Source organism: Athene noctua, chromosome 5, assembly GCF_965140245.1.
Source record: "Athene noctua chromosome 5, bAthNoc1.hap1.1, whole genome shotgun sequence".
In the NCBI taxonomy this organism is placed as follows: Eukaryota; Metazoa; Chordata; class Aves; order Strigiformes; family Strigidae; genus Athene; species Athene noctua.
This window is the reverse complement of record NC_134041.1, coordinates 32,050,989-32,074,663: the sequence shown is the minus strand read 5'-3', so window position 1 is coordinate 32,074,663 and position 23,675 is coordinate 32,050,989. Positions and strand designations below refer to the sequence as shown.

General features: G+C 42.2%; 1 protein-coding gene across 4 annotated transcripts in view; it reads left to right on the top strand.

Annotated features, from left to right (window-relative positions):
• Positions 1-1,123: 1,123 nt before the first annotated feature.
• Positions 1,124-23,675, top strand: part of RASAL2 (RAS protein activator like 2) — a 186,741-nt gene continuing 164,189 nt past the window's right edge. For all 4 annotated transcript variants that reach the window (XM_074906973.1, XM_074906972.1, XM_074906971.1 and 1 more), the window contains exon 1: positions 1,124-1,396. In XM_074906973.1, coding sequence (XP_074763074.1) covers positions 1,234-1,396 — 163 coding nt within the window. In that variant the 5' untranslated portion in view covers positions 1,124-1,233. The remainder of the gene's footprint in view (positions 1,397-23,675) is intronic.

Here is a 23,675-nt window from a genome sequence, read left to right as displayed (position 1 = left end):
ATTCAAGTTGCAATACCGTTATTTAAGACACCGTGGGATGCATGCTATATTCACAGATATTTTAATCAGGATTTTTAAAGAACATGTACCTTAACGACTGGGAACTTCACCAAAAAACAAAATAGAAAATGAAAACGTGGTGTGCTCAGGGAGGTCAGTAAATAGGCATTCAGAACAAACCAACCTGCAAATCCCCTAAATGAAATTAACTTAATCAAGCCACTTGTCCCCCTTTCTCTGCAGCACATCTCCTTCCCACGTACCTGAAAGAAACGGACCGTGTAAGTGCATGAAAGATTTAATAGTCTCGATCAGGCATGCTCTGAAATACGATGTGAATGCTGACAAAAGGTCTGAACCTGGGAAACCCCATCTCATACCGCTTTTTGAGACTAAGGCCCCTTCCGCATTCCTGCGATGTTACCAGCAGGTCAGAGAAAGGGCCGCTGTGAGATGCGTGTGGCTATAGCCCCCAGCACACCCCCAGCGGTTTTATCCCCTGATTTTTACTTCTTTGCGATGCTTCTACCAAATCACAAACTCTGCTTCCAGCCGCCTTTCCTGCAGCTACTCCAGCACCGGTGGGGCCGGTCTGCGCGGGGTGGGCAGCCGGGCCTGAGGGGAACCCCCTCGGGGGCCACTGTGAAGCCCCTCGTGGGGGCCGGGATGAACCCCCTCGGCGGCCACGAATAGAAGCCTCGCGTGGGGAAGCGGCCGTGAGGCGGAGGCGAGAGCGGAGCGAGGACGTGGGGACGAGGGGAGAGCGCTGCCCTCGCCCCTGAGGGGAAGGAGGGGCTGCGGCCGTCCCAGCGCCGCCCGCCATCTCCCACCGCCCTCCTCTCCCTCAGGGCAGCGGCGGGAAGAGGGGCGGGGGTCCCGGCTCGTTGCCTCGGCGGCCGATTACTCTGGCCTGGCCGAGCCCCGCCGTCCACCGCCTGCCCCGGCCGCGCGGGCGCTCGGCCGGCCACTGCTCGCGCCTGTTCGCCCGGGATGCAGCCGGCGCTGAGGGCGCGGCGGGGCCGCCGCCGGGCCGTGGGGCGCGCGGGCAGCGGCCGCCGCCTCCTCCCGCGCTGACGCGGGGGGCGGGGAAGGGAGGGACGGAGGGACGGAGGGATGGAGCCGCGCCGCGACGCGCACTGAGGCAAAGCGAGGCGCGGCGCGGCCGGGGCGCAGCGCGGGAGGGCGGGCGGCGGCGCCTCGTCGTCCGTCCGTCCCCCCTCCCCGCTCCCCAGCATGGAGGCGCCCCCCGCAGCGGCAGGCGAGCCGGCGGCCTGGGCGGCCGAGGCGTTTGCGGAGCCGGAGCTGGGCTCGGAGGAGCTGGAGGCGGCGGGCGGCGCGCTGGACCGCGTCCTGCTGGAGTCGGTCTGCCAGCAGCAGGGCTGGGTCCGCGTCTACGGTAAGGGGGTGCCGGGGGGTGCGGGGCCGGGCGGCGCGGGGGGCGGGCCGCGCCGGGCTGGGGCCCGTTGCCGGCTGCGGTGGCAGGTTGGAAGCGGGTTGCGGCGGAAAACTTCCCGGCCCTAACTTTTTCTTTCTCGTTTTCTGTTTTTTCCCTGGTGCTGAGGCTCCAGTTCCCCGAGGCTCCTTACCGCCCCGCCCGCCCCCCACTCTCTTCCCGGTACAGGAGCCCAGCGTTCAGCCTCAGCCCGCCCCTTGGCACCCCCTTCCCTGCCGATGCCCCCCAGCCGGGATGCAGGATGCTCCGCGTTAAACGCCGCCGGAGCCAGCACCGGCTGGGGGATGTCGCGGTATTATCGGGGGGGAGGGGGGGATCCGCATCTAAACCTTTTGTGTCGCCGGGAGTCAAGTACAGGATGCGAGTACAAGCAGGTCTGAGCTCTCGCCGCCTGCCAGCGCCGGCTCTGATTAGTATTAATGAGGTACTAAAGGCCTGGGAGGTACTGATATGGTGGGTCCAGTCGCCCCAGACTTGCTGGTGTGTGTTAAACTGGCAACTTTATTATTTATAAAAAGGATGTTAAAAATCTTTAGCGGTCTGGCTGGCGTACGGGACCCGGTGTTTTTTCCCCTTCTTTCTCAAACTCTCCTTGGTATGTAACCTTTTAAAATTAGCTTGATTTATGTGACCGGGCCTCTGGTTTGTTTAGGCTCCCAACTGAAATGCAGTCAAGCTTAATCTCTCGATCAGCACCTAAATAGTGGAAATTCTGTTTTATCTTTTCCTTATCTTTCTCTCTTGTTTGTCTTGGTAATCTAACGATAATTACTCCCATGTTTCAGAGTGAAGATCACTGCAGACAGTATCTTGTTTTCCCTCCTGTAACAAATTTGATGGTCCATCCTTGAAAAGGCAGCAGCTGCGGTTACTATGTTACCATTGCCTAATGTTATGGAGAACCTGTAAAACCCACACTTTTTATTGGTACTTTTTTACATCACCTTCTGTCATGCTTCTGGTTGTCCCTGCCGTCTTTCTCCCCTGCCCTGAATCCCAAAGAGATTCTCCAGGTTTTCCCTGGTCTGTAAAACTAGAAGCAAATGCTGTTACCCGTGTCATTGATCTGTTACTGGTTGTATTATTCCTGAAACACAAAGATGACATAAATAAGTTATCTACGAGAACTCTGCTGAATTTCTTGGCTCATGGCAGTTAATTATTGTGAGTACCACCAGCATTAGCCTTTGCACATATCAAATGAAGAAGATCAGGCTGCAGGTTTTCTGGAGAGCAGTCTGTTCAAAGACCTTTGTGTTTATTTTGGAAGCTTGAAAAGCTGGTGCGGTGGGACAAGGTTGTCTGCTTTATGTCTGGTGCATCAGTGAGCAAAGTTATACTTAGCGCAATTAATTGTAATAGAAGTTTGGGATTTTTAGTAGTTTCCCCTGTGTCTAGCTCGCTGCCTCTTGCGTGGCTTTCTTTTGTTACTCTCAGCCTAACACTGAGACTATAAAATGCAGCCTTCTAAAAAACTATCTCTCTGCTGTTGTCAAGGGGAGCTCTGAAGAAAGCAGATTGCCTTCAAATTGTTTGTTTGTTTGTTTAGAATACTTTCCAAAGGTAAAATGAGAAGGCACTTAAGAAGAGGATGTCTGGCACCAGCCTATCTGATTGTTACCCAAGGTTATATCTTGTTTGAGTGGAAGCAGGAATGCGGTTTCAAAATTAGCCACAGCGAAAAACATTTCTTGTTGATAAAGTCATATGTTGTGATGTGTTTGTAGTCTGACACTAACATGTAGATAAATGGGAAGAAAATTCCCTGTGACAGAGCAGCTAGTTCACAGGCTATAAAAACCACAGTAGACTTCAAGCATGTAAAAATACATCTCGTAGCCCAAGGACAATAACCAATTATTCCTAGTCTGTGTTTAAAAACAACACATCATCTCTCTCCTTCATAAAGAATCTGATGTGGTAGTGTCTTCTCTCCTTCCCTATGAAATTACAATCAGATTAGCTAGTATTTGTTTATTTCATCCTGCTTATTAGCCTTTTTTTCTTGCATGAACACATCTGGAGAAGTTTGTGGACAATGAATCAAGCTGAAACTGTGCCATGTTTGTGCACAACTAAATATGGGTTACAAACCTCTGAGTGACAAGTGTTATTTATAGGATTAAAAGTAAAGCCTTGCACAGTTGTTTGAGGAACCACAGCAGGACAGCGAAAGAATACAGGAGCAGAAAGCTTAGCCGCCTTGTCTGATAAACAATGAGAACGCTAACACTAATTATTTCTCCATGAATGGCTGGGGGAGGGAAGGAATATCTGGTATATGAAAAGTGGAGATGCATTTTCTACCATGGCAAAAAATGCAGCTTTTGATGCCATAGCATTTCCTTTCCATGTGTCTTTATGAACGTGGACCACTACATTGGGAAATTGTTCCAGATGAAAGGTGAGAAGTGGCTCAAGTAGTGGAAACACTTATTTTAAAGAAAAGGAGTTCAGCAGCTGCTCAAAGATGACTGTTTATTTCTGTGCATCTCTGTTCAGTGGTGGTGTGCCATCCACTTTGTCTCTACCCATGTGAGGGGAGCTGGTCTGGTTGCAGAGCCTGTAAAACTTCGTCTGTAAGCACAGAGAAAATAATTTTGTAGTAAAGTACCATCATTACTGGTCTCTGTGGCTTGCAAACAGTACGACAGTGATGCGAATACAGTAGGACTTGACAATGTCTGGGATGTGATTTCAGTGTGACACTGAGGTCTTGTCTGACTTCACTACCAGATCTAAATCATAGTCTGGCTATTTTTGCATTTCCTGCGTTAGCTGCAGGAGTTCAAGTGTAGCTTTTTCATTCTGTGTTCTGGAGGTTCGGCACCTTCTGGTTAAGTGAATTATCAAGGATATTATCAAACTATGGAAATACAATTTCCTTACCGAAGGACAGAGTTTGTAACGTAAGCAGCTTCTTCTAACCTGATGTTTGAATAGTGAATGGGAACAGCATATTTGCTTGTCAGAGTGATAAGTTTAATTGCTCGTGAAACACAAATCATGTGAGTGTTGTTAGATGATGTTTCCAAGAACTAGTTTTGACACACCACTAGTATTTCTGTAAAATATGTATCAGCATGTGTTCTGGATGATAGCTTCCTTTCGGACTCGTACGTGTGTAATGGGTAGGAGGGAAGAGGTGTCTTGCCTAGATTAATGCTATGATTTTTTTTCTCTGTACAAGGGATAACTGACTTCTGAAAACATCCACCAGCGTTTCAAGGTCATTTTCTACAGTCTTTGAAATAGATTTTGGGAGGAGGCGGCAGGGAAATAACTGAATTTGCAGCATTCTCAGTGCTAACCATGAAAACAGTGCAATTATATTGCCTGGTGTGGCTGACTGAACATCCATGGATTTTGCAGCCATGAATTATAAAGCCAGCATTGTAGCACTGGTGTTAAATGTTGCATGTGATGGGGGCAGAATCGGATTTTGCCTGACTTACAGCCTGTGTCTAAACAGGTTGTAAACTTCTGTAACAGCAGTTGTCAAATTCGTTTCTTATATGCCTGCTCCAAGCTCACTGCAAATGCTCATGCACTAAAATTTCAACATAGAGGTGGCTGAAATATGTAGAAAGTAGCATGGGGAAAACTGTTCTTGAATGTTCATCCTTCAACTAGACATTGTTGCTCTGGGGCCTTATCTGGACTAGGAAATGTCTTTCTCTTTTAGCACTGGTGCTGAAAGACAATAGTAGTTGTACAAACTTGAGTGCAGATCAGACATGGACATTTTCATCACCTTGTCATCTAATCCTACAGGCAGTCTGGAGACATTCCTCGCTGCTGGAATAAGCCTCCTCACCCCCTTCTCTGGGCAGAAGGAGAAGGCTATTCAAATATAGGCTTGAAGGGCTCCATGCTTTTTCATGGTTATTGATCTACAGACAGCTTTGCTGGCTCTGACTCCAGAAAAAGCCCTAGAGCCCGTGCAACCGTATAGAAACATCTCGTGGCTGCCTCAGACCTGAGACTGAAGCCATGGTAATGCAGGTAGTGTCATGTGGAGATTAAAAAATAGCTGTGGCTCGAGCGCTGAACAGAAGCATCTCCTGATCATATAAAATTCAGTTCAAAAGCCCAATTTCTGTGAGCTATCCATTACAGCAATCCAGTGTCTACCTGCTCAACTCTTGTATCAATGATTCCAACTCTGTTCTTGGGGATTTCTGGTTCTTTACAACCATGGCTTTGTAGGTAGCTTGATACTTTCCCCCCACTTTCTTCTCTTCCTCCACTCTTGCAGTTGTACCTAAAATTGCAAAGATGATCTGTTTCCAAGCCATGTCACTTTGGATGAGGCTTTGGTAATGAACAGCACCCTGTCATCGTCAGCAAATCCTCTCCTTCCAGCCCTGCTTGTGCTGCTGGCCAACTTTTTCTGAGATGTCTGTGGGAGGATGATGAGTGCGAGCCATGACCCTCCCCGAGGGACAGTGTCCCCTCCCCGGGGTCCACCCAAGCCGGTGCAGATCCCACCAGGTGGCGGCATCTTCATTGCGGTAGCGAAGGAGCTGCTGAGGACGGCTGAGGCTGCCTGAAACAGGCTGGGGGATAGCGTCCTTTCCACTTCTGAACTTTATCACTCGTCTCCAGGAGCTCAATTATAAAGTAATCCGGGGGCTGTATGGCAGGGGGTAGGTAGGAAGGGTGTATTTAATGTAAAAAAAACAAAAAATCCCTCGTAACAAATCGAAGCGGCAAGGCAATCTGATAGTTGAGAGATGGCTGTTAGAGCTGTAGAAGGTTTTCTTCTCCTTGGGGTGCATGCAGATAGTGTAGCTGGGTTAGGTTTTGATTACTGCTGTATTTATGAGTGTGAATAGAGCTGCAATTTGTGCAGGAGATGGTTTGCTGTTCTGAAGAGCATAATGGGAGATAAGCTGAAGGTGCAGGTGAGACCCTTGGGAAGCTGAAGAGCTGCATGATGTGTCTGTGCAGGCAGTCTTGTATTGGAAAGTAGAGAAGATCAGTGTTCATGAGCATTTCTTTCCCTTCTGATCAATAGGCTTATTTTTAACTCACCTAGAAAGCTGGTGCAAAAGCAGGCATGGAAGATAAACTTTGTTGGGCTGGGAAATTATTTCCTGTGCATTTGGACAATGCCTGCTACAGTGATATCTGACCTTATCGTGGCCTTCGTGTACTGCTGCAGCATATTAGGTACAAGCGTTAACTAATGAAGGCATAAAGCTTTTTTTCATGTTGTTGAGATGATAAATAGTAATGATTTCTGGTTGGTGCCCCATTGTAAAAGGTAGAGTTTAATCAAAACCAAGGTTTTAAGTGACTGCATTTGCTACAGATTAAAAACAGGCAAGTGTGCTGTGGGCAGAGATACTGCTTTCTCTTGCCAGCCAGCAGCAGGGAATATCAAAAGATGTGACTGAAGTGCTCTTACAGGTGATCTGCTCATACCTGCTGTGTGACAGCTCCTCTGGTAGCTCTTTTTGACTGCAGAGAATTCTTGCAAGTGTGTAGGGGTTGAATTATGGGTCGTCTGTGCTATCGCAGCTATTGCACCCCTGCTCACTTTCTTGTGCATCTGCAGTGGTCATTTGGAGTTCAGCTGACGGCTGGATATAGCCTGTTTTCTTGGTTGCTTTACTCCCAAACATTATTGCAGAATTCACCCTTTGACATTAAAACTGTTTGCGCTTCCCCTTTTTAAGGAACACTGACGTTAATTTATACAAAAATGGCTTTTTCTTTTCTTTAGGAGTTTTAGCTGGGCTCTTTCAGCTGGCTATGTTGTTGCAAATGTTGCCTAGGTTACTAATTTATTAAGTCACTTAAATATTTGGAGGCATCAACAATACTAGAGAGTGTTGGGGAAAATGAGGATGACATTATTTTAAAACACCAGTTTCCTGACTCCTGTATTTCAGTCACATGATTTATCTGGCTGAACATTTTCATGTGGTGCTGTTTCCTATTTTTAAACAATAGGGAAAAAAGGGAAGATAAGAGAAGCATAACTGTGACCCATTGACTTATTATGAGATCATGAGTTCCTTTCAACTGATATTTATAGATTTTTATAAAAAATAGCTGAGATTCTGCATTTTCTGGCATATATGCCTTCTTAGCCCCAAGGTCACAGAGTTAAGCTCTCTCTGAGTTCTCTCAAAATCCTCTGTAAAGGCACATAATAATAATGGAAATAAAATTTGTATCTGCAAGGAAAGTAACCAAGTGAAAAGAAAAATGCATTTTGGTTTGTAAACTTCTCACAAAATCTTTTGTGTGTTTTGAAACTCCCCTATCTCAGAAAGTCTTTATAAAAGTGATTGGGAGGAATAACATTTGTTAATTCTCTTTAATGGGGTTTCAAAAGGTCACAAAAGTGTAGAAAGACTCTTCTCCGATAATTGGGATTATTTTTAATTATAAAGCAAGTTGGAATAGTGCAAATAATGAGCTCTTGGAGATGAAGAGGGTCTTTGTACTTAAGTAAATGCAAACCTAAGTCTTGGATTTAGATCGCTTATTATCTAAAGGGTTTGTTGTGTTTTGGTTTGGTTTGGGGTTTTTATTTTTGGGGGGTTTTTTGGTTTTTTTTTCGGCAGGGAATACCCCATTAAAAATTAGCTCTTATACTGCAGGCACTGGCAGGCACTTAGTTAAGCACATTAATTCTGCAAACTGTGGGAAAACGACACCCATTTCAGCAGATGTGCAATGCGTCTGGTGTAGATTTGCATAAGAATGCATATGCTTCTCTGTTAGTTTCTGGCTTGATTAAAACTTGCAGGCACCTTTTCCCTTCCTGTAGTGCTGTGTCTGCATTCTTGGACATTAGTGGTTTAATTGAAAATGCCCCTTTTTCTTCTGTTAAGATAATTCATTTTATTTACACAGTACTGCACTGTAGATTCACTTGATGTTTTACAGACAGAGGCTGCTTTGCTTGCCTTTTGGAATTTGTAGCCTGGACTGGAGAAGAAAGGAAATAGCAAAGATGAAAAATGGCAAATGTGCTTGGAAGTGGATGGAAGATTACATGGTAAAGTATCATGAGATGGGAGGGGGTTGTGTGTATTCAGTCCTTGCTTCCAAGGAGGTGTGGGAATGGAAATCAGTACTGTGATGAGAGGAAGTGTTTAGGAACCTGTGACTTAAAAATGATCACCCATCTCTTAGACTTAACCCCTCCCATGTTAGGCTTTCATTTAACGGTCCAAAGGATTCAGCAAAACCTCTTCACCTCAGTCCCGTTCCCAGTCTGGATGGCATGACAAAAACAAAGAAAATTCTTTTGGGTGGACCACAGAAACTGTAGCATTCATTCTGAGAGAGCTTTCCATACTCTGGGAATTTAAGCAACGTACTGGGAGATAGGATATTGAAAAGACCGTGAGAACTTGGATTTCGATGTGAAGTTTCTGATAAGGAGAGAGAAACTACTTAGGAAGTAATGTTGCTTATCCGTATATGACAAAATTTGGATGCCCACCGCCACGATCCAGGGCTTTGGGTGAAGAGTGTGCTAGGACTGTTTTTAGGGTTTTTTTGGCATGAAGGAACAAAAAACAATTTAACAGTATTCTAGACAAAGCTTAATGCTCCAGGAATGCGGGTCTGGAGCTGTACTGCCCATCTCTCCTGCTGGCAATTGTTTTGCTTAGGCCTGGTAGCCAGCAGAGCACTTCTGGATTGGCCAGCACTGGAAGGAGCATTATCTTGTCAGATGAGAAGTGGTTAGCATTGCCTGCATGCAGCACCCCTTGCTCTGTCATTCTATCAGTTTCAGAGTATTTAGTGGTGTGGTAGTGAAAAGGAAAGGAAGGAAATACTCTTAGTAGGTGTCAGGGGTCTGCAGGGCTGTGAGCTGTCGTGGAATAGCTGTGAGCCACCTTGCACCCTTCACAGCTTCAAGCTCTCTTGTGAGAGGACTCTAGAATATCAGTGTCTGTGTTTAGGCTGAATAAGTTGGAAAGCCAAGAAATTTTATGTCATACTCATTTTTTGGGATATCCTTCAGAGAAGAACTTAAAGTGACTACATGGAATCTAACAGCATAACTGCATTTTCCCCTCTCAGGAAACACTTCTTGGGCCAATGAGGGTTTGGAGGAAATATGGATGGGATTGATACTTCTGGAGGGATTTATTTTCCATAGTTAATAGTTGTATGGCAGATAGAGCTAAAAACCTGCTTGCTTTCTTCAGTTTCTCATTACTTGAGTCAGTGGATTGGCTTGAGATAAGCGGAGGTAATTCACACCCTCATTTAGCTGACTTTAGTGCACTGATACCGGTCTCAACAAGATTGGGTGCAGATGCTGGGCTAGTCAGCACAATGGGTAGTATGAGGGTTCGAGGAAAATGTGTGGAAAGTAGCAGTGGCCGGGAGGGCTGAATCCAGTCCTTGAATCTCATTAAGGAATGAAATGATCATTTTGCTTCAGTTTTGTGTACTATTTTGTCATGGCAAATAGTGACAGCTTTATTAGCAATTCCCGTGCTGCCCATTGGGGTAAAAGAAGGAAGGATCAGTTTCACTTAGTGGCACCATTCATTGCCTTGCTATGTGAGTGCATCTGGAGCACTAACGGTTTTATCTGAGAGTGCTACTGTGAGCTGGGAAGGTGAAGAAGTGAGGCACAAGTAGGTCAGATAACTTACTCAAGGACATACAAGAAACTTGGCAACAGAAGTCAGATCTCCCGAGACCTCTACAGTGCTTTGCTTGCATACTTTGAGTTGCACTGCTTCGTGTTTGGGATACCTTCAAGCCTGATACTTTACTTGGATCCTCTTGTGACTATTAATAATCTTCTCAAATACCCTATTAGCTGTCACATCTGTAGGTCAGTGGGGCAAGATGCTCTCAGAGGGGAAGCTTTCATTCAGGTGGTTATGTCTGCTTACTCTTGTTTTTTGTGGTTTTGTGGTGATTTGTTTTTCTCTTTCCCCAAAAAACCCACAAAGGTAAAGTTTTGTTGACGTTCAAAATGTAATAAAATTGTCCCATTGCAGTGATAGCAGGCTGGACTGCTGGTCTGAAAGAGTTTGGATAGCTGGCACTGATTAACTTCTCTTAATTTGTGGACAGGGCCAGGTACTTCTAAATCATTATTTCTAAGTAGGTAACTCTTCACTTTAAACTGGGAGAGGAAAATATATTGCAGATTCAGACTGAAAAAACATAGAGCAATGATTAAACCACCTGAAGCTCTAACAGCCTTTTCCATGGCATTTGAGACCCCGTGCCATTGCCTAACACTTTGATGTTTTGCTGGCTTTGTCAACAGTTGACTGATCCATAGTAGTTTTTCATATTAGTTAGGTGTTTTATCTTGATGTGCAGGAGTATAGTGCAAATGGAGGCACTATGAAAAGAGACAAAAAGCTTCCTGAAAAGATGTTTATTTACATTATGAGGTCGTACCTCAGGCTGTACAGACAAGCTGCTGCCTTTGCTGGGCTTCCTAGCTTGCTTGAGTATACTGGAACACGTACATCACGCACCAAAAGTACAATGTGCTCATGTTTGCTAGGAAATCATTAGACTTCCTCATCAAATAGTAGTGAGCATTTGCTATTTTAAGGTACATTTCTGTAACTATTTTTCATGTTTTTGTTTGGGATGGTAAGTAGTTGGTAGGTATCATGGAAAATAAGAAATCAGGAAACATGCAGTGGTATCACGAAAACAGAAACAGAGTACTATAGTAAAAGGATGTGGTGTTCAAAAAAATAATGATTTAAAAAATCTACATGCTTTCTTTTGCTCTCTGGCATCACTCGTGTGGGATGTCAATGAGGTGTAGGGTGATTGATTACCTTGTTGAATGGATTTCATGGGGTTCTTCCTTCTGTTTGCTAATGTCTTGCTCACTGAAGTTTTCAAATAGCCTAAACTCCTTGGAGGTAATGAGGTTTATATCCCATATAGTAAGGTAACAAAAAAGTTTTATGGTCTTACCATAAATATTTATGTCAGTTTTCTTTCACATGCCCTTGGCTGATGACTCCTCTGCTTAAAGAAGTCACTGTGGTTGTTCATGTCAAGATCAGTGAGCAGTGTGAACCAAGGCCATTTTAAACTCAACTATCCTCATTTTGATTCCAGTGGTTGCTAACTTCTCAATTTATAACCATTAAATCATTATAACCATTAAATTAAGGAAGAAAGCCTCTTTTTTTTTTTTTTTTTTTTTTTTTTTTTTTTTTTTTGGTCAGCCTAGGCAAGTTTTATAGACAGAAGTGAAGCATTTTTCAGTCTAACTTCTTTTTTTAAAACAATTTTTTTATTGGACTTACTAATAGGGAAGTCAGGAATGTGAAGTAAACAGCCTCTGTTCGCCAAAATGATGAATGTGTAGGAGAAAGGAAGGATGATAAGAAGGAAGCAAATATTTTTTTCTTCCAGCCCAGTGCTGGAAAGGGGAAGCTTGCATGCTGTAAAAATTAAAATATGCCAAACTTTGGTGGAAAAAAAAAAAATTAAGAGGAATGCAGTAATAATAGTTAAATGGCTAAGTGGTACGAAAAGTCATTAATCTTCCCTATACTGGCAGAACTTGCTTTCTGCTCCTCCTTTGTCAGAACACATTGCTTTTTCTGTGTTCAAAAATAGAAGAGGGTGAAAATAGAAAACTGTCTGAAAATGCAGTATGGCTATCAATGGTAAGCCTATGTTTAGTGTAAGAGCAGCATTCACCTGAAGCCTGGTGTCTCAAAGTTATCTGGACCCTGGCTTCATTGATCTCAAGTTGTACATTCTACGTAATTTGAGTTTAATAGTGCTCTCAGCACCTTTAACCTGGTGCTCAGAAGGAGGAGGCAGCCAGTCTCACAGTTTTTTTCCATATATAAGCCACTGAGCAACTGTGAATTATCTAACTAGACAGCAGCTAGGAGGAGGTTATCGCCTTGGTCCTATATTCTGACTTAAATTTTTTTTAAAAAATGTATTATAAAACCTGTCTGTATGAAGAATCTGAAGTGCAATAGCTGTTATTACTGAGAGATAGTAATTGTTTTCCTTGCAGTGGACTGATTCTTCTCAGAATGGGTTTGAAACCAGATCAGCCCAGGGCACAGCTGGCGCTCTAGTCAGAGTCAAGATAGTTTCCCGTGTAAGTAGGTAGGTGTTCCTATAAACAGGTGCCAAGGATTAAATTGACCTACTTTGCTGAGTAAAAAAAGCTTGTTGTGATTATGGGCTACATTATCTTTGATGTTTCACTAACATTTGGGGAAAAAAGGTGCGGGTGGACTGATGGACCCATGCATTCAGACTGATAACCTTGGGTAGCTGGCTGTGCAGGATTAGCTGAGGTATCCGCTAGCCTGCCGTCCAGGCCATGAGACCTCTTGGCTGACATATCCATCCAGTTGTAGAGCATGAGCGCATCTGTTTACAGATCAGTCTGAACCTAGATGGCTTGAAGATAACTTTGGGATGAATCTTAAAATTGTGGTGAGAAAGGGTTGTTGGAGGGTTGATATCCAATAGCATAAATCTTTGCTGTCAAGATTGCTATTGTTGTTGATGGAGTTTAGCTGGGTTATCATGAGTTGTCTGAAAAGCGTGCAATTATGTTTAAAACTATAGTAGCTTTGCAGGAGATTTACAAAGGAAAAGCTGCAGTGTATCACTTACTGTGTACTTATATTTCATTCATAAAATGGTTTACCAGTCAAAATGTTTTAGCTGTACTTTTGATGTCCATTTATAATAACAACTTGATTCTATAGCTGACACAAGTATCCCTGCCTGTTTTGTTTCCAGGCTTTATTGATGTGGCTTCTTGGTGACCTAGTTTCAATGCTTTAAGGTTGCTTTTTCCATTCCATTCCCTTCCAAAAGGAAGTGCCTTCCACGAGAAATGTTGGAAACTCACTAGCCAGTTTTTAATATTGGTAGATGGAAACTTGGGCCTGACGGAGTAGCCTTCTACTTAACACCCAGGGTAGATGACATGACTGACTCTTAGGTACTTTCCTTACAAAGCTCTGTTGCTAATCATTTTGAGACCCTGGTTGTGAGTGTTTGATAATTAGGGAAGGAAATGCCAGTATTTCCTTGGAGCTCTCATTACTCATGACTGAATCGGTTAGCCCTGTGACTCTAAAGGCTCTTGTCTCTTGTGCTTGCAAGGGGCCAGTGGTGTGTCATGTGCTTACTACTTAAGCACTTGCACAGCTGGAGGAAGGAACATCCCAGTTCTTACTCCTTTTACTCATTCTGGGGTATTCTTCCTTTGCATTGCTCCTTGTGGTTTTTCTTCTGTAATTTCCACTGGTGGTGATTCAGCTCAAGGCTTAGCTGTATCTCTCTTCAATTAGTGGTGCTTTTGCTTTGTATCTGGGGCATGAGGTATGTGCTTACTTATTTGTGGGGACACTTAAAAGCTGGTTAATGTGATGCAGATGTGCAGTTTTCAGCAGATACATAGCATTTAGCTAAGTCTTATGGAGAGATTAATACCTCAAGGTATTACATATCACTGGAAAAAAATAATTCACTTCTGTAATGTCACAAAGTGGACATAGCTTAGCATTTGTAATCATCTCATAAGACTTGATGCTTTCCCCCCAGCTCCATCTCACTTTGGTGTTATGTTGGTATAAACGTTGGTTACCCTAAAGAAAAAAATCCACACCAGTCCTTTTCCTGGAACCTTGATGGTTTCATCCTGGAACCTTTTGGTTTCCAGCAAAGAGTAGCCAGATCTTTTTGTGTGTGTGTTGTGTGCTTCTGTTATAAAATGAGCATGCTGTTAATTGTAACTGCACAGTTTTTGCTTGGAACAGCAAAGAAAACCACGAGGGAAATAGTTGGGGTTTTTTTTTGTGAGTGTGTGTAAATGTCAAAGCAATTTCAACAAAGGTGATGTCCATCTCCCATTGGGATCTGGAGATGAACTTGTCTTCACTCCACTGGTGTTGGGTGTGCAGTGCCCCTAACCCTGACCTTCCTAAAGGTTAGGAAAACCTTTAGCTGAAGATGAATGAAGATCTTAAACTAGCAAGAGATGTTCACGGGCAATGCAGGTAGCAAGTCATTTGAGAAGAAAGTTGTCCTTATAGCCCACTGATTAAAGTAATAATCCTCACTCCCTTCTTTATTGCCTCATGTCATGTTTAACTGGACATGGGCATGTATGCTGGTATAAACGTGAGGTGGAGATATGCTTCTAAACGGAGTGCTGGAAGAGTTTGAGGGGCTAAAAATACAGCTAAAAGTAGCTGCACTCGAGTCATTTGCCTCAAAAGGCAAGCCTAGGGCCTTGGGCTGAGCATTACCAGGGCTCTGAGGTCAAATGAACGGCATATGATTGGTGAGAAAATGAAGAATTCAGCAAATGTTGTGAATGCCAGCTGCAGTGTGGTGGCAAGCTGTGTTACCCAGTAGATTGCTGGATAGACCAGCTATTTCTCCACACTTCCTGCCAGCAGGATATTTGGTGAAAGGGGGCTGGCGCTGTTTTTGTTGGAAGCAAGCTCATTACAGAAGCCATGCTAGTCCAGAGGCATGGCATCTGAAAGCTTCTAGTGGTTTGCAATTTTTTTTAGGATGCTCTTTTTCTCTGGTTGAGATATCCATTAAGGCAGGTGAAACACTCTCCCCTGTCAGGGGAAAACTACTGAGTTTTAAATATTTTTTTCATCATCTTAACCTTTATCATCAGATAGGAAACAATGAATGCAAATCTATTCCTGAACACGTCCAGATGCATTTTGTTGCTTGGAAGCTGAGCAGGAGCTCTGATGAATTATCAGCATCCAATTCCAGAGCTCTGACAATCTGCAGTCTTCTTAATATTCTGATGAGCCATAGTGGGTATTATTTCTCTGCATTTTTTCCCCTTTTGTATTCTTGAAACCCATATTGCAATCTGAATGCTGTTGGTTTAGGACTGAAAGAGATACTGGCTGGCTCTATGCTTTGCTCAATTTTCCCTTGAGAACCATGGGGGAGAGTGGCTAGCATGATTCTTCTTTCCCTGCCCCCCTTGATAGTACAAATGCAGCCTGAATTAGAAGCACCTTTGGAAAATTGAAGAGGTATCTCCTATTCTGTTCATAATTGTGGCTCTTTAATATTTAGAGTTTCAAGGCACATAAATTATTCATGCCAGGAAGAAATCCTCAGTAAAATTTTCTTAAGAAATTGCAGCATTTCCAGGGAAAAAAAACTTTTTGCCTCTAAAGACTTTGAGCAACTCTGCTCTGGATTCTCTGGCAAGAGACAGAGATAGCTTATCTTTGGAAATAACTGCAGATTAATTTACATGTGTCTTTTAAAATGTAGCTTGCTTACCCAGATGGCAGTTAGATTCAAGTTAATGGTAATGTAAAACAGCTGGATCTAGAGTAGCTCTCCAGCCTAAGGGCTGACCATTTTTACCATCCAGCTGTTTTCAAAATGATTTATTTCATTTTCCCACTTGGTTTCTTTACCTCACCCCTCAGTTTTAGTCTTGTTGTACAGTGTGGGTGGCAAGACAGGGGAAGAACAGCTGCACTTAGCAGCTCCAATAAATGACTTTATTAGAATTAGAATTGCGTTTGTGTTACACCAATACCAAATGTCTTAGTTCATCTTGTAGCCTCTAAACCAGATTGTCATCATTTCCACCCTACCTGCTTACAGTGGGGAAAGACAGCTCTGACTCAGCCCCCTGGATAAATGGGGATACAGTGAATTGCATGCCACTGCTGGGCGATTTGTTCAGGCTTTGTCCGTGGACAGAGATGTCTTTTTTTTTCCCCACTCCTTGTATGTTGAGCATAATATGCAGGAGGAAGGACATGCTTTCAAACAGCTCAGGACTAAAGATGAACTACCTTTCTGTCAAAATGATGTAAAAATGTGCTTATGCTGCATTTCTAGCTTGAGGATTAATGTGGAAATTTAGAGGAATGGTACAAATGTTATCTTAGGACACAGCAAAAGCAATGCTAATCCTCCATCTCAAACCTGCAAGCTCTTTGGCATTCATTGCTGAGACAGAGAAAATAAAATGAAAAACTATGCTTTTCAGGTTTTCCAGTGAACAGGCTCGTGAGTAGGTTGCCTTTTATTTGTTGTGAAGTAGCTCATGTTTTGTATGTCAAGATGAAAAACAATTTCTTGCTGCTTCTCCTAATTCTTAGAGTTTTATAGAAATTGGAGTGTGTGCCAGACACAGTAATTTTGTGTGCAGTCCCAGGGAAGCCATACCTGCAGTGTCCTGGAGATGGAGCAGAGCAAGCCTTAGAGGTCAAACTGAACTCCAGGATCCACTTTGCTACTCCAAAGTCTACATGAAAGGTCTGGAGGAGGAGGTGGCGCTTAGCAGTGCCCGGAGAGGCCTCGCCAACAGGCTCGCTTGCTTGGGAGGAGGATTCAATTTGGAACACTGCCTCTGGGCTTTGCTTTAAGGCTTCTCATCTTTTTGTATCTGATGGGTAAATGTGAGCCGCTGTTTGCATTTGTCTGGTCTTTGGATCAAGAACATTGGAAGCTTGCTGTGGAGTGCTGGGGAATCACCACTGAAGAAGCACTGTGCCCAAGTGCTGTTATTTTGGAGGGTAGCAGGATAAAACATTTATTCTTCTGCATTGCCTGATTTCTTACATATTTTACCTATAGGTAGTTATTTTTCAAATTAGTCTTTGTGGTACACCTAGCATGGGCTCTTAAGCTCAACTTCATCTATTTTAGAAGTACAGCCCAGACAGTGTATTAACACCATTCTAATTTGTTTGATGAAGGAAGGGCTAAAAAAGGGAGCAATTTGTGTTAGATGTCTTGTCAACCTTATTTAACATCAGTACTTAAAGTATTTCACTGGAACATTTCCACTTTGATTGTAAGTAAGCACACTTTTTTGTGGTAGGCACAAGTCTCACTTTCATTCATACATCTCTGCCCTTGCTTTTTTCCCCCTCACTTCAAATGCCAGTTGTTTCTTTTGAGTAGCTTGTAGTGGCAGAGTGGGTAGAAGAAATGGGGATTAATTTAGTCTTTGTTAAAGTGTGCCTCTGTTTTGAATGAAAGAGAAGTTGGTATTTATAAGGAAAATAATGTATTTTCAAATGCAGGGGGGTGGGGGGGTATGGGATTGGTTTGAAATTCTGTGAGAGAAGTGCTAGAATAAACCAGCAGCTGGATGCTGTACATCTACTTTAATGGGAAAGCAGAAAGATAGATACCAAGAAATATGGGGAAGTGGGCAGCAGCCCTAAAAATCGAAACTCTCCCTAATCCCCCCTTATTCTGTTGTGTCACTGCACTCTCAGGAGTTCACAGGCAGCCTGAAAGGAGAGACCGAAGTACTTCAAGGGGGATTTGACAAGTCCACCTGTCAGTGTCACCAGACAACTGATTTATCATCTTTGACAAGTAGAAAATTGCTTTGACTTGTCTGCAGGACAAGTAAAATTCAGTAACAGTGATGGGGTATTTTAAAAATTGTCATGATCATGTAAATCCTGTTATCTCTGTAACCCAACACCAGCAAATTCTGAACTGTAAAATTACATTAGCTTTCCAAAAAAAAAAAAAAGGCTTAAAGATAATTGGGCATTTTTTCCCACTCAGTTCATTTTTAAATCCTGTTGCCTTTCAAAGGCTGACACTTATGTCTCTTAGCCCTGTTTCTCTGGTAATAGAATATTGAAGATGAAGCTACAGCTACATGCTTTTTTTCTTTAAAAGGCATCATATCGTAAAATACAAAGGAAGCAAAGCATGCTTAATCTGACAAAGCATCAGTGTTTAGGCTATAAGCTCATTATAAGGCTTGTGTATTGGGAGCTGATTTTTTCAAATTAATTTCTATGCATTACCATAATAAACATTTTAATAATATCCTTTCCTTTCCTCATATCCTCAGCAGCTCAATATTTCTGTATGTTATCTCTTCTTTCATAGCAACCTTTATGCCCAACATCCATGTATGATCTGTTTACAAGAATGTTTATAGGTATTTCTAGTTTAATTTAATGTTCCAGATTATGCTGCTTCAGCAGTTTCTGTCAGTGCATTTATGCTAGCATTTGGGATGTTTCCAGAAAATACTTGGGGAATATGAAGACTTTTTTTAAATTTCAAATTTTATTTGGTAGTAAATGCAGCGAAGTCGCATCTTAGTCTGTTTAAACCTTTTAAGTGTCTGGAAAATACCTTGCTGTAGCGAGTATCCAGGACCTTAAAAGGCTTGCACTGTAGCCTTTTTTTTTTTGGTATGTTCATTATTTGCTTATAATAAGAAGGAAAGCCTTGTGTTTTGCTGACTGCTGTAATTGAAAGGTTAGGGGAATCTCGGAAGTAGGAGTAAAATACTGTTAAACTACAGAAATTGGTAGGGGTTTGGGATTCATGCAGAACCTAAAGCTACTTCCAGCTGCTTAGATTTTAGGTTGTCACACCACTTAGGTTTGGTTTTTCAGCTGTTCATGAGCAACCCTCTAGAAATGTCAAAAAAATACTGTGCTGATCTAGTTATGGTGATAACATACATTCACTGGGATCCTTCATTTGCATCCAAAACCTGTATTTATTCGTTACTGGCTCAGTTTTCCATAACAATCTCATTTTCAGTACGTTGTCCACAATCACTCCATCCCTTTCAACATTCCTGCTTTCCAGAGTTTCTTTCCCATCAGCAGCTTTGAATATTTGACCTCTAGCCTCAAGTGTCTCTTTTGTGTCTTACATTCTACCAAGCTACTTGTCAGCAAGTAGACAAGATGCAGCATTGCAGTTAGAGATCTGGAAAGCTGTGTAGGGAAAGCTAGATGGGCGTTTGAAATCAAAATAGCTCAGCAAAATATTAGCTTAATGATGAATTCTAGTATGTAAAACTGATTTTTCTAACCCTCAGCTTCCCCCGTCTTCCATCCTTCGTTTGGCCCTTCTGTTGCCTGCTGTTGGGGCTTTGGGGAGGGCACACCTTATTTTAAAATACAATATATTAAGTGCAGTAGCTAAATTTACTGACCTAAGAAAACTGCAGAAGAATCTAATAATTGTAAAAATCTCCTGTCAAAACATCTGTAATAGAAATAAAGCTTGGATAAAAGGTATGACATTTCTGTGGTGATTACATCCATTAGTACTGAGGATAGACAGCAAAATCTAGATATGCCTTGATTTTTTTTTTTTTTTTTTTTTTATATTTTTTTGAAGCTTCCACTTGGTTGCTGGTGACAGTAATACTACTTATCTTGAGGCTTTTCACTGCTAGCTTGTTAGGAAATTAGGTATTCCCAGAAATGCACTATTGTAAAAATGGGGGGTGAAGGATTGTGTGTAAATGAGGAAGTAAAGAAAAAGACTTTGGAATTCCACTCTGATGCAAAGAGAACCAGGTTCACTGCTGCAGGAAGAAATCCTTTCTAAGAAACTTTTGAAAAATGTAGGAAGAAAATAGAAGCCCTTAAGCCTGTGACCTGGTACACACTTTTAAAGTGTTTCAATATCAACATGAATACAAGAAGAAAAGATGGAAGATTGGAGCTAAAATCACCTCTAATGAAAATACTGATAAGACCAGAAGAAGCAGGTTTTGCTGTAAAGATTAAATGCTTCTTGCACTTAGATTTTAAGAAATGCTATGTTTTTTAAAAAAGTATGAGGAAGACAAAGATAAAATAGGAGACACGATAATTACACAAAGAAGCTCCTTTACTTCTGGCGTGTCATGCCAACTATTAAGTCAGAATATGTGGCGAAAGCAGGTTTAGAAGATTGTTTTGCTAAACTTGAGCTGTCATTGGTTTTCCATTTTATTTTAGTTGTAAATTTGTAATAAAATTAGTGAAGGCATAAATACATACAAATATTACAGCCTTTTAAACACCCTGTTTCCTAAGAATGAATGTAAGGAAGCAGCTGTTGCCCTCTGGATGGTAGTGCGTGCCTCTGTGGCTGTTGTGTGGAGTTGAGGATCGTGCTTTAAAAAGCTGCTTTTTGGAATACCAATAATAATATGGGGTTTTTCCCAATCTCAAATATTAAGTTGTTGATTTCAGTGGTTTTGACCCTCATTTTCGGTCAGAATGAGATGTCTTTTTTTTTAATGTTGGTGTTGTTTTTTTATCCCTTTGATGTGAAGGAATACCAGTGGCCAATGAAGACAAAAGCTGCTCAGATTTGAAAACTGACCATCAGGAAGCCACATTTTTTGCTTATTTAAGCTATGCAGCACGTATTCATTCCATGCTTTTTCTGTCCTTAGTTTCAATCTGCAAAATCTCAGCTTCCATGTTTATTCCAAATAGATCCACAGGGGAAAAAAAGGGTTGCTTTCCTCTGTCAAACTATAAGCCTTTAGTAATGCTGATGCTATTATTATCACCAGGCTGAAGTTCACAGGGTGATGCTTAGGTGAGAAGGGACAAATAGGCAGCATGAATTACTTTGTTATTGTGCTCAAAGCTTTTTCTCAAGTGGGAAAATTAAATGTCCTGTTAGAAGTTCAGTAAGTATTCAAGATACATAATTAGAGAGCAGACTGACAGTGTGACAGATAGAAGATGCACAGCATATATGCGTTGAATTGTACCAATTCTGTTCAATTAACTTGGTTACTTGAGTTAAATTTTACCATAGTTTTACTTGTCCAATTAAACATTTTAAGTAAGATTTGGCAGCTGCCTTAGTTAATAAACATATGATTGGTTTCTTCATGTCTTCGTTTTTGCCCTGCAGCTTTGTTAATCTGATCCTTCTTTCAGATAGCATCATTAAAATACACAGCCTCATTAGAAAAATTGTGGGAGAGCTGAGCACGCACACGACCAATATGATCAAGCAATGCCCGTTTATTACAACTAAGAAAGCCCTTTTATAATGTTCTCCCGCACATGTGAGTAACATGCAGTACAAGTCCTCAAGATTGGACAGTTAACTTAGCCCATGCTTTAAACCTTCTTATGATTGGATAAAAGTGCCACATCAGCCTTGCCAGGCTTCCTGCCTTGTGTAACTTCCTCTTCCGTCCCAACCCCTTCCGGGGGTTGTTTGTCTCATCGAGTTTCTCCCCCCTCATTCAGGGTTACGTCCTTCTCGCGTTCTTGCTCAGTCTGTGGCTCTTATCAGTCTTGTTCTCACGCAGGATTGCTCACATGTCCATTCTCTTGCAGAAAGAAAGTCCTCTTGAATCCCAACAGAAAAATTGCAGTATTTTAACATCTTCTTAATATAGTTTGTGTGCATCCACATTCTGTAGTAACAGTGTATGCAAGCTTGCCCTTTCTCTTTTTTTTTTTTTTTTTTTCTTCTTTGCCCCAGTATATTATCAGCTGTAGTAGATGAACCAAGCACAGGGACCCCTGCAGTTCACTGTTGGGGCTCAAGACTTTACTAGTGACTTATCTGAAGCCTTGCCTGAGTAATGGCTCTGTCAACATTTGCTGAAGGGGATAAATTTTGCTTCCTTGGTCCCAGGATACCAGGTCCACTTTTCTTTTAACACCTTTGACTCTTTCTTTGCTGTCTAAAAAAACGCCCTTAAGTCATCTACAGTAACCTGTATCCAAGTTAGAGACAGATACACAACACGTTTAATCCTGTCTTCATTTGAATAGTATTTTGATTATATGAGATGGAAAAGTTTTCATTGCTCTGTGTCTGCTTGGTATAGGTGGGTGACAAACACTCTGTATCACTGTTAATATGCTAAATAAAGATATTCTTCAAATTTAACTTTGAATACACTTTTCCTTTCTTTCTTATGCTTGTGATCTGAGAGACTGGGGTATTTTCTTTCCCACTTTCTTCTTTCTCCCCAAAATCTCACTGTTTCTAGACAATGAACAATAAACAAGATATGTTAAAAACTTATTTCAGGTGCTTGCAGTGACCTGCTGGGCTCTGTGGATGGTGCTTTGTAGAACAATTACCTGGAAGTCTGGGTGGCCTCTTTTAGGATTGACCCACTACCTCCAAATGGTTCTGGCTCACTGATCTTGAATAGTGTATTTGTAGCGTATTCGCCTTCTTTATGAAACAAATGCAAATCTACCAGATCCCACGTTTCCCAGCAAGAGGCTTTCTGTCACTCTAACTCCCTTATCATGAACACAGCAACTTCAGTTGTCCCCCAAATCCTGGCCCATCTGTCTCGGATTTACTAGAATAGTATCATGGTTTAAATAACACTCTCTCCATCTGTGGAAGCAAATATTCATTGTTTTATCTTCAGGAGGAATTGATGAATATTAGTATTTGCAAAGATAAACAGCATTTTATCATGGACTCATACCAATACTCCACCTGGTTGTACCTACTGTTTGAGACGAAGTGCAGGGAACAAATGAGCAGGTTGACTTACAGGCTTAGAGGAGAGCCAGCACTGCTCTATCTCTCAAAAGGACATGTTTATAAACAGGTTTTTTCTTAATTCAAGGTGTCCCTTTGAATTCTGAGTTTTAGTTTTGTGCTTATCCCAACTTTTTTCCCCCACTTGTTTTGAGCATTGGTTTTTTTTCCCTCTGTGGGGAATAAGAAATGATTACATGATTCAGCTTGGGGACACATATTTGTCTGAATGCTGTACCATTTGATTACGTATCCTCAATGAGCCAAACCTGCTGCTTTTTTAACCTAGCTAGTGTGGAGCTGAACTTCATTTCATCTTGGGAAGGATTAAAGAGTCCTTGGTATTTGTGCTGATTTCACAGATGGTGAAACTTTATTTTCCAGTTCTACAAGCTGACTACAAATATTAGGGGGAAAATCATCCTGCTGTGTAACTAGCATGAATAAGCGTGAAGCCTTTTCTCTAGCTTTCCAGTATCTTTTCTGCTGACAGTTTTTCTTGTAATACTTTTATATCTACTTTATTGCTGGCTTGTAGCAACTGTGAGGAATCTTTTAAATAAGGACAGTTGTTAGTGTGTGTGGGTTTGAGAAGTTATTCATGCACAGCCACTTGCATGTGCAGGAAAAAATATCTTACACTCCCTTCCTAGTCATCAGTCGTTTCACACTGCCGGATTCTTATGCATCCTCCAGGTACGGGACAGCGCTGTCATCCTGAATGGTACAGCCTGCCTCGAGTCCTCTGGTCGGTTTGGAAAGATTGTAGGCACCCTTTTAAGTCAGAGTTTATGCACATGCTCTTCTGCTTTGGAATGCTTAATTGATTAGAGGCTTCTTGTATTTTTCTCTGGACAGTGAGACAGAGCTGTACACAGGCACACACATATGCATGCTGCATGCAGCTGCCATGAAGGGGTGCTTTCTGAGCCAGGGACCACTC